This window comes from Chrysochloris asiatica, unplaced genomic scaffold (assembly GCF_000296735.1).
Source record: "Chrysochloris asiatica unplaced genomic scaffold, ChrAsi1.0 scaffold00075, whole genome shotgun sequence".
Classification (NCBI taxonomy): Eukaryota; Metazoa; Chordata; class Mammalia; order Afrosoricida; family Chrysochloridae; genus Chrysochloris; species Chrysochloris asiatica.
In genome coordinates, this window is record NW_006408593.1 from 8769339 (window position 1) to 8780789 (window position 11451).

An 11451-nucleotide genomic window follows, 5' to 3' on the forward strand; every position below is an offset into this window, starting at 1 on the left:
ATAACAACAACAACAGCAACAATTATCATACATACTTATCTCAAGTTGCTCAAAGCTTTACCTTTAGCAGATTTTTAATGTCTACATGGAAACCTTTTTTAATAACCTAGAAACCTGGCACATAGGAAATTGTTTGTATGTTTCTTCAGGAAATTGTTTGTATGTTTCTTCAGGATTTGAGATGAGTGTATATGCAGATGTGGTTCTACTTTGTGAGCTACTCTGTTTTGTTTTGCTTTGCTTCCCCGTGTTAGAACTTAACAGAACTACAGAAGAAACCTCTTCCTTCTACAATGACTCATTGTGATAAGGGTTCCTGATATTTTATGATTAATCACACCCCTCGAATGTATAAAGCATCAGCAATGGAGAATTGAATACTAGTTAAGTTCCTCTAAAAGGTGGTGTTCGGAATTGTCATCCCATACCAGCCCTGTAAGATGTCTTTTACTTTCCCACACTCTTCCTGTATCGTTTTGCTGTATTCCTCCCCTCCCCCCAACAATGAAAACAATCAAAATTAAAAAAGAAAGGCCTTCTTAATTTATCAAACTCAGAGATAGAAAAGTGGTACTTCAAGACTGAGAGAATGAAGTCTTGGTGAGAGGGAGGGACCAAAGCTGACAGAACTAATTTAAGCCCCTCATAGCGACCCTTTGAGGAGCAGCTGGTGAATTTCAGCCACCAACCTTGTGGGTCAAACCAACCTTGCAGTCCAGTGCTTTATGTATCCCACAGCGCCACACCAGGACTCCAAGTCCCCATTAGTTACAGAGAAAATTCAGAAGGATAAAAGGCCACAAGTCCCCTCCTTGGCCATTCTGTTACCGTTTTTAATTTAGTCAGGGTGGAAAGAGTAGCCCAGCCTTAATCATTCTACTTTCTGGATTTCTTTTGAATGCCTTCTTTTTAAAATGTCAAAAGGTGTGCTTCTACGTATTTTTAATATCTTCCTTAGTCTCAAATTCTGTTACTGCTGACAGATTTCTTACAGTGGGTTTTATGTTCTCAGGTGCTCTCTCAAGCTGGCTTTAGATCACTGTTTTATTCTTGCTTGCAACATTCTGATGAAATTTAAGATTTCGTCAGAATGTTTCTACTGCTAAGTGCCATCCGGCATCACTGAATTCTAAGTTTGTGGCCTTCTTCAATCAATGACATGTTTTTTTTCGGGGGTTTTCCTTTCTAGAGTGTCTTGCCATACTTTGTAGCTACAAAGCTGGCGAAAATCCGCAGGCCGACTTTGGACAAGCCCTCTTCAGACACATTTGTGAAGTCTGCAATGAAAACAATCGGCTTGCAGTCCCGCACCAGCGGATACCTGGTCCATTCTCTAATGGTGTGTAGATTTTGACGTCCCAAAGCAGTGCTTTCTGGTCTAGAGTTCTCTTTCTCCTTGAGTCACAGAGGGGTGTGGGATAGACCAGCAAATAGACATTGTCTCTGGCACCCTGGTAGCACAGTGGGTGATTCAAACCGACCAGCCACTCCGGGAAGAAAGATGAGGCAGTCTGTTCCCATAAAGATACATAGCATCTCAGAAAACCCTATGGAATAGTTTTAGTGTGTCCTACAGGGTCAGAATTGACTCTGGCAGTAGGTTTGGTTTGGGATACATTGTCTAGACATACTAATAAGGCATCCCTGTTATAATAAAACAGGAGTCCCTGGGGGTGCAAATTGTGAATGTTGGAGGTTCAAGTCTGCTCAGAGGTCTCTTTGGAAGAAAGACTGCATGCTCTACTTCTAAAAATCAGCATGGAAAACCCTGTGGACCACAGTTCTACTCTGACACACCCGGGGTCACCGTGAGTTGCAGCCAGCTCAACATCCACTGGGATGCACATGATTAAGCATACGATCATATGCTTCAGTTTAGCCCAAATTGTAGGTAACACTTACATATCTCATCCTTTTCTTTCCGTAGGCCATGCTAATATCATCCCTGCCTTCTTGGCTTTACTTTAATATGGTCATGAATGTAAACAAGTCTTCGCGGGCTCGCTATCTGAAGAAAACCAAGAAGAACTAAGCATTGATTACTGCGTGGAGTACCTTGGCCAGCTGCCCCCACCTCTGCACATGTACTGCAGGGCACCCTGCCATCTCCTAACTCTTCAGCTGTCGTTTTCCTTGTTACGAACATGGCAAAATGTTGAATAATTGGGAGAAAAATTCATTTGTTTAAGATACTACTAAAAATTATTCTGCAATTGATATAAATTCTCATTTCAACTGGATGTCAGATTAATATTAGCAAGAACATTTTAATCAGAAGGGGCACAATTATAGAAAAGCATCTAATCGTATTATTAGAACATACCCCCGGCCAGCTCTTACCTCTGGTCCAAAATGCAAGTATCTTTCTATTTTCTTGGAAACACACTTTTAAAAGCAAGGACTAGCTACTCCTTTTTGTTTCTAACCCTCTGAGGGAATGGAGATTAATTGTTTGATGTATGGGAGAACATCGCACGGCCTGCAGAGATCTTCCTAAGGTTTTCTGAAACTATGTCCCACTTTGCACATTGCCATTATTCTTTCTCCAAGGTAGCGCGTGGCGTGAAAATAACTTGCAGCGTTGTTTCCCACACAGGAAACCCACTCAGCTTTGCTTTCTTTCCTCTAATGCGGATTCCTTCTCAGGTAAATGTGTGACTGAAAGTCATATGTGCTGATTTGTAAACGACTAAAATACACATTGCTGCCAGCGGCTGAGCAAAGTGAGTGGCCTGCCTGACCCTCTGCCATCTTTGGTTGTGTGTTGTGCTCACATTTGTGGAAACGGCCTCATCCTGTAACAGTGGTGACACCCCAGAACCGGTATTGTGCTTCTAAATCAGTGCCCTATAAGTACCGACCTGATCCGTTTTAATAAAGGATGCTGTACTCATGATCTTCATTGGAAATGTCTTTCTTTAATGCTTGAAATTAAGGACATGTTTCCATTGAGCTGTAGTAAATGAAGGCATAACCTTTATCTTGCTACAAAACTTTGATGGAGAATTTACCAAGAAATCCATCAAGGGTGTGAAACAGCTGAAGGGAGCCTTGATCTATACTGTGTTTCCCAGGCTCTGAGTTTTAAGGACCAGTAAATTTAAAAATACAAAATATAATTATATTTTTTTTTAATTGGAGGATTTAAAGAGTTTCTAGCTTTTAATTTTGTCAGCAAGGCTGTAAAACACCCAGGACATTCCAAATTAACATCCTGGTGTGGCGCTGCGGGTTAATACACTGGACTGTAAAGTTGCTTTGAACCTCCTAGGAAACCCTATATGGGGTTGCTATGAGTTGGAACTGACTTGACGGCACTTAACAACAACAACAATCAGCATTATTGGACTCCTGGTCTGGTGCTGTAGGATCAGCTCTATACTGTGAACCACAGGGTCAGCAGTTCAAACCCACCAGCTGCTCCTCAGAAACCCCACACGGGGTCTCTATGAGTCCGAACCAACTCGACAACACTTAACAACAACAACATCAGCATTATGTAAAATAAGAAAGACATCTTTAGCCACAAAAAATGTAGAATGTAAAAAAAATAAAATAATAGACATTTTTTTAGCACCATAACCTCAAAAAAAAGGATGTTTTTAAAATGGTGTAAATTTGACTTTATGAGAAACACATGGTTTACCTCTCATTTTATTATATAAATATTTCTGTAAATGCACACCCCAATGAATTGGGCAATATTGTATCTGCTTCCCCATATTTGTTTGGTTGGTGAGTTGGCTGGTCGTGACTGCTGCTTTGGAGAAAGAGTTGGTAGACGGAGGAAGGATTGATTTGCAAGGATATAAAATACTCTTTGTTTTATCCCAGTTGGGAAATGGTTGGAGTCTGGCTAGGAAATTCCTTAGCAATTTCAACATTTCTGGGCTATGGTTTTCAGTGCTTCAACTTGGCAAGCGTTCCCTTGAAGTTGACGCTCAAGGATGAAGACGATGACATGGAAGTTATGTTTTTCCAGGCACATGAAAAGAAAACTTGTACCAGGGAGAAACCAGTGTACTCCAAACCTTCAAAAGAGTGAAGCATAATCTTTAGACTAAACTTTCTGCTGATTTGGTTTTATGTTCTGATGTGTGCTGGGCGAGGCTTAGAACCCAAAAGTCGTAGAGTAGAAGACAGCAATGATTGTATGAGTAAATGAACTTACCTCACAGCATAGAAAACTGGCTTTTGTTTCTTCCATCACACATGATGACATGTGTGTCACACATGATGACATGGCTGTCACACATGGTCTTCTGATCAATAACTAAACCCTAAAAACAGTGTTATTGCTCTCCATTTCCTCAATGTGATCTTGCTCTGAAGAGATGAATTCTGAATTCTCATTTGATCTTCACTGCACTGGAATACAATAAAACTGAACTTTATATAATGTGAGCATGATGCCAATACCAGTACAAATGGTGCTAGTTGAGTGTGGAAGAGGAAATGGATTGTGATAATATCTTCCAGGGATGGAATGAGCTTAAGTAGCACTGTAATATCTTAGCTCTATTGACATCAGAGAGGGCCTTGAGATGTAGGCGGCCCTGCATCCTGTGGCTTACTAACAGCAAAACAAATTCTCTAAGTGGTTGCTTTAATTTGGTGGAAGACAGTTGAGTCAAAAATAAAGGGCTCACCACTTTGTAACACTCTAATATTTTTAAGTTATTTGTGTCACTCATTTTGTGACAAACAGAAGCATAGCAGAATTTAAGGAATCGTGGTGGTGGTGTTGGATAAGCACTGGACTGCTAACCAAAAGGTCGGCAGTTCAAACCCACCAGACTCTTTGTAGGAGAAAGTTGAGGCTGTCTGGTCCCATGAAGATTTATAGTCTCAGAAACCCTGTAAAGGATTGCTTTAAGTTGGCAGTGGGTTTGGGTTTGGGGTTTGGTAGAAACATAAGCCTTTCTTCTATTGATATTTATTTGGCAAAAGCTAGAAACGTAGTATTATGTTATTGCAGTGACAAGCACGAACATAAACATTAGATTAAAAAAATTTTTTTAGCTGTGATGAATGGCCTGTTGCTGCTTTCTCCATTTTCCTCTTAAAATTGTGTCATCGAATAGCAAGTAAAATGAAGAAGCCTACTAAAACGGCGTAAAGCAAGCTAGTCTTGGTTTCTGAAGTTTTCCGGCACACCGTTCTGCGCATCTGTTGAGCACCAGCCAGGATCAGTTCCTTTTTTGGATGCTAAAGAAAAAGCAGTACACAGAGCAGGCAAAAATCCTTGCCCCAGAGAGCTCACATTTGAGCTGGGGAGACAAGGAGTGGTGTGAAGGAAGGAGACAGAGAAGAAAAGAGTTAATATAAGTATCACTAGTCATTACGAATCAGGCTGCGAATCTCAAGATCAGCAGTTCGAAACTACCAGCTGTTCCGCGGGAGAAAGATGAGGCTTTCTGCTCCCATAAAGATTTAGAGCCTCGGAACCCCTGTACAGGGTCACTATGAGTCGGAACCGACTCCACGGCACATGACAACAACAAAATGTTACAGGAAAACATGAAGTAGGGACCAGAGGGTGGGCCGTGAGTGTGTGTTGGGTGACTGTTTGAATCCATTCTGACTCATGGTGACCCTGTATGAGGTTTCTGAGGAGTGGTTGCTAGGTTTGACCCTCTAAACTTGTGGTTAGCAGTCCAGTGCTTTTCCTACAGCACTACACCAGAACTCTCGGTGAGTGTTGTTGTTATTGTTAGGTGCCATTGAGTCAGTACTGACATAGCAACCCTATGTACAACAGAACGAAACACTGCCCGATCCTGGGCCAACCTCACAATTGTTGCCACTCTTGAGCCCATTGATGCAGCCATTTTGCCAGTCCTTCTTGCTGGAGGTCTTCCTCTTTTTCTTTGACCCTCCACCTTACCAAACATGATATCCTTCTCCAGCGACTGGTCTCTCCTGACAATATGTCCGAAGAATGAGAGAAGTTTGGCCATCTTGGCCTCCAAGGAGCACTCCGGCTGCACTTCCAACACGGATCTGTTGGTTCTTTTGGCAGCCCATGGCACTTTCCATATTCTCCTCCAACACCATAAGTCAAAAGCTCAATTCTTCTACAGTCTTCCTTATTCACTGTACAGCTTTTGCATGCATATGAGGTTACTGAAACTACCATGGCTTGGGTCAGGCACACCTTCGTCCTCAAGCTGACATCTATATTCTTCAACCTTTTTAAAGGTCTTGTGCAGCAGATTTGCCTAATGGAATACATCTTTTGATTTCTTGACTGCTGCTTCCATGAGTGTTGATGGTTGATCCAAGAAGTAGGGTGAGTGTTGTTGTTGTTGTCAAGTGCCATCAAGTTGATTCCGACCCATAGCGACCCTCTGTAGGGTTTCCGAGGAGCAGCTGGTGAGCTTGAACCTCCTACCTTGTAGTTCAAACAGCTTTGCAGTCTGGCGCATTAACCCACAGAGCCACACCAGGACTCCAGGGTGAGTATTAGGAGGTTGCTATTTTGAGTCATGTGCTCTGGGAAGGTCTTCCTGCCATGAGGAACCTTTCAGCTATCTGCAGGAAAGGCGTTGGGGAAGAGAGGCCAGCAAAGAGCAGAGGTGTGTGCCTTCCTGATAGTTCTAAGAACAGTAAGGAGTCCAGTGTGTGCTCTGCATATTGAGGTGCATATGAGCTGATGTTCCTATTTCCTGAGGATTTATGTTCAGTGATCTGGCTTTGCTTTAGTTATGTCTTCAGTAGTAAATCACCTTGACATTCTTGGTAATATGTGTTACCTTTATACCTTGCTGAATTCACCTTGTGAGGATTTTATTAGGGATGTTTGCATCTGAAGTTTTGAAATTGGTTTACAATCGTTTTCATACTTATCTGGCTTTGGTATCAAAATTATTATTGTTGTTGTTGCTAAGTGTTGTCGAGTCAGTTTTGACTCATAGGAACCCTGTATATAGTTTCTGAGGAGCGGCTGTTGGGTTTGAACCGCCAACTTTGCAGTTAGAGTCCAGTGTTTATCTTACAGCATCACACCAGAATTGCATTGTTATAACCCCATTCATAAGTTGGTGAGGGTTGCCTATTTTACTCTTATCTGGAAAAATTTGTAAAAGATTAGAATGATCTCTTTCCAAACCCATCTGGCCAAGGTATCTCGTTTTTCTGTTGTAGTAAGGTTAAGACTATTTAGTGGTGATCAGACTCAAAGAGGAAGACCCTCAGAGAGATGGATTGGCACTGTGATGACAAGAACGGACTCAAACATAGCACGCTTGTGAGGATAGTGTAAGACCAGTGTTTCATTCTGTTGTTAATGGGGTCTCTGTGACAGTACCTAACCAGCTGCGCCTCGGAAACCCTATACAGGTCATTATGAGTCGGAATCGAATCAATGGCACTTCACAACAACAAGGAGCTCTGGTAGCATAGTGGTTATGAATCAGGCTGCTAACTTCAGGGTCAGCAGTTCGAAACTACCAGCTGTTCCATGAGAGAAAGATGAGGTTTTTGCTCCCGTAAAGATTTACAGCCTCAGAAACCCTTTGCAGGATCACTGTGAGTCGGCACCGACTCCATGGCACAGAAGAACATTCAGACATAAGCATCTAAGACTCTAAATACTTGAATTTGCTGTGTCTCACAGATATTTGTACATATACTTTTTTCAGTGCTAATATTTTCCAAGTTTATGGTTTATTTCTTTGACCTGTGAATTCATTAAGTTTTAAGTGTATAAATTTTTGAGGGTCTTTATAAATATATTTTACAGATTTTTCCATTACTAATAACCCCATCCATAAAACACTCATGTGCACCCTGACAGGATTCACTGATGACACCACGTCTCTTATGCGGTGCTCCTGCCAAAAATGCATAACCTGAATGTCATCTGGAAGTTTTAGAAAACTCGAATTGAGAGATTTATACACAGTAACCTGTCCGTACTCATCAGAAGTTTCAGATTAAAGGAGATTAAAGATGCACATTAACTAAATGCAACACATGACCCTAGGTGGCATCCTGGCTGAGGGAGAAAAAAAACACAACTTTTACTATAAAGGACATTTCTCAAGACCATAACTGATCTTTCAATAAGGTCTGAAGAGTAATTTATAACTTAATTTCCTGATTTTGATCATTGTGCTGCTGTGGTTCCAGAAGAGAACTTTGTTTTTTGGGGGGCGGGGGGGTGTTGTCTTAGGAAACTCACAGTGGGAAATTTAGGGGTGAGGCATGATGGATGCAACTTAATTTCAGAGGGTTCAGGAAAAAAATGTGAGTAGAGAAAATGATAATGCCAGTGTAGTAAACTGTTAGCATTTGGAGAATCTAGGTGAAGGCTATACTGGAATTCTTTGTACTGCGTACGTGAATTTTCTGTAAATATGAAATTTCAGAATAAAAAGTTAAAAAGTACTTTGTTATTGATTTGTAATCAATGCATCGTGAGTATGATAGAGATTGGGCAAATTATAACCTTTCTCTACTTCAGTTTGGCTGTCTGAAAAATGGGAATAATAATTGTACCTATCACATAGAATGTTGTGAACAAAAAGTAACATATATTCGCAGTGCTTAGAACCCAGCCTGGCAGAAAATATAAACATATATCTGCAATCCTCATGAGCACTAGACCAAGGTCAGTTTGAACTGAAAAGTTGGCGGTTCAAACTCACTAGTCGCCCTCAGAAACCCTATACAGGGTTGCTATGAGTCGGAACCAACTCAAGGGTACTTAACAGCAACATAGATCTATATCTATCTATCTATCTATATATATATACACACACACATAGTAGGCTGAATGGTAGTCCCCAAAGATAACAGGCCCTAATCCCTGGACCCTATGAATGTTACCTTATAGCAAGAAAGGTCTTTGTATTTATAATTGAACTAAGGCTCTTGAACTGGTTAGATGATGCTGGAGGGCCCTAGATGCAATGATCACTGGTGTCCTTATACGGGAGACAGGGAAAGGACAGAGATGGTGATGGTACTACAGGAACAGTGGAGTGAAGCAGCCGCCCGAAGCTTGGAGAGGTGAGGAACACGAGAATTTCCAGCCTAGCTGGATCTCAGCATGCGTTGTGGACTAGGTTAGCCCCCCACTGTGATACAATATCATTACAAATATGACAGTTGATACTTTTTAAATGCTAGATCCTAACCTCCATGAGAGCAGGCATCAGGTCTGGAAACTACTGTCCTGAGCATCTAGCACAGTGCTAGCTATAGTCAGCACTCGGTATGTGCTAACAGATGAAGGAGTCACTGTGTGACTCCACACAGGCCAACAGATGAGGGAAACCAAGGGTCAAGGGACAGACATAACTCCTCTGAAGTTACCTACCAAAGAAGTAGTGGGGCTGAGATTTCAACCAATGCGTGTCCCACATTGTAGTTCACATACCTCAAATAATGCAGCAGTCATATGACTGGAAGGTCACAGGGCGGTGGTCGTGTGCCCCTCCTGAAACACAACACCTGGAGGTTTTTCATTTTTATCTTAGCACCTACTCCAGAAAAAAATGTTTGGCGTCTTGTTTTTGGTTTGAAGATGGTTTTGGATAGAATCGTGTCAACCCAAAGTCCCTATGAATGTGACTGGACCATGATTTTTTTTTTTTTTTTTAATGTTTTATTGTGAATTATGTGATAGTTTACACGGGAGAACATTAGTTTTAAATTCATCCTATCATATATTGTTTCATTGCCATGGTTACAATCCCCTCCATGCATCATCAACCAACCAAAGAGTATATACTCTGCAAGCCTGCCCCACATTCATCAGCACACAGCCCCTCTCCCTCTCTGGGTCTAAAGTCCCCAGCTGCTCCATCTCTCCACATCATCGTCTCTGCCACCATCTCAGGCATCACTGCTTCTCTGGGTAGGGTCCCACACTCCGCTCTTCTCCCTTCATGGTCCCAGGGCCCTCTACTCCTAGACTACAAAGTCAATCGCTCCCCTCCTTTTGCTATAAAATGTCTACCTTTACATTTCCAACCCTCACAATCAGTCCTGATAACAGTTATTCACTATTGTATCACAGGAGACCTATCAGCATTTCATTTCATCAGCCCTGCCTAGACAGATTGGATACTACTCAGTAGAGATTCTACCTTCCTCCATGCCCTCTGGATCTAGGTTCCCTCTTGAAAGCTTGTAAGCCAGTCACTTCTTGCCTTTGTAGCACCCCTATTTTGGGTAGCCAATGTCCAAGTTGCCCATTCCTGTCTGCTCTGTGTATGGGCCATGATTCTTAGTGTTTGCAATGGGACATACTTATCCTATGTGTCACAAATCCTCACCTCTGTGATGTTAATGAGGCAGGACAAGAGGCAGTTATGGTGATGAGTGCTGGGGTGGTGCTGTGGGCTAATTCTCTGGACTGCAAGTTTGGTTTGAACTGCTAGGTCAGTGGTTCAAGCTCACTAGCCGTTCCTCAGAAACCCTATACAGGGTCACTATGAGTTGGAGTCGACTGGATAGCACTAAACAACAACATGGTAATGAGGCAGGCTGCAAACTTAGAGGATCAAGTTGTATTTTTAGTTGATCTTTTGATATATGTATAAGGGATTAAAACAAGGAGCAGAGATCAGAGGGGCCTAACTGCCACCCAAAAAGAAGAGCTTGGGAGGAGAGTGTCCTTTGGATCAGGGTTCCCTGCACTGAGAACCTCCTAGACCCAGGGACAGATTGATGCCAAGACACGTGGAGATCTCCAAGGAATCCTGGACTCACAAAGGTGAACGAGAAAAGGACCTCCTTCCCCAGAGCTGGCAGAGAGAGCCTTGCCTTAGAGCCGACATGGCCTTGTAGGCTCCTAGACTGAGAAAATAGATCTCTGTTGGTTAAAGCTGCCCCACTATCGGGTATCTGATAGCAACCCTGGAAAACCAAGACAAGGCCTCCAGCTCTGAAGTGGAATCTGCTAAGTCATCTAGAGAAAGCCTTAGAATGGCTTACAGCCAGGGTCTGCTGGATCACACTGCTACCCACCCTGCAATTCCAACTGACATAAAACTCACTTTTGAACTGAGAAACCAGCTACGAAGTCAGGCAACAGCGCCATGTCTCACTCCAGTCTGGCTTTCCTCTGGCCATGGCTTCGCCGAGAAACGGCATGGTGAATGTGGCAACTGCTTTCGTTTTCTCCTTGATAAAATGAATCTAATGATGCTGGTTGGTAAGTACGCTGGAGTCGGTTCTGCAACAGAGGAGGGGGCTGGTGGGTTTGAACCACCAACATTGTGGTTTGCAGTCCAGTAGTACCTACTTCTTAAAGTTGTCCTGCAAATTAGATAAATGTGCGCATGTCAAGTGACTAAAGCAGTACTTGGCACACAAGAAGCTCTCAAGAAATGGCAACTCACCTTTGTTGTTGTTGTTAGGTGCCATCGAGTCAGTACTGACCCATAGCGACCTTATGCACAGCAGAATGAAACACTGCCCGATCCTGGGCCAACCTCA

The 11451-nt window shown here is 42.4% G+C and overlaps 1 protein-coding gene across 1 annotated transcript in view; it reads left to right on the forward strand.

The window, feature by feature from the left end:
- Positions 1-2032, forward strand: part of HSD17B12 (hydroxysteroid (17-beta) dehydrogenase 12) — a 220042-nt gene extending 218010 nt beyond the window's left edge. Inside the window, exons 10-11 of the mRNA XM_006865031.1 lie at positions 1190-1339; positions 1928-2032. Of these exons, the coding sequence (XP_006865093.1) occupies positions 1190-1339; positions 1928-2032 (255 nt within the window). The remainder of the gene's footprint in view (positions 1-1189; positions 1340-1927) is intronic.
- Positions 2033-11451: the final 9419 nt, after the last annotated feature.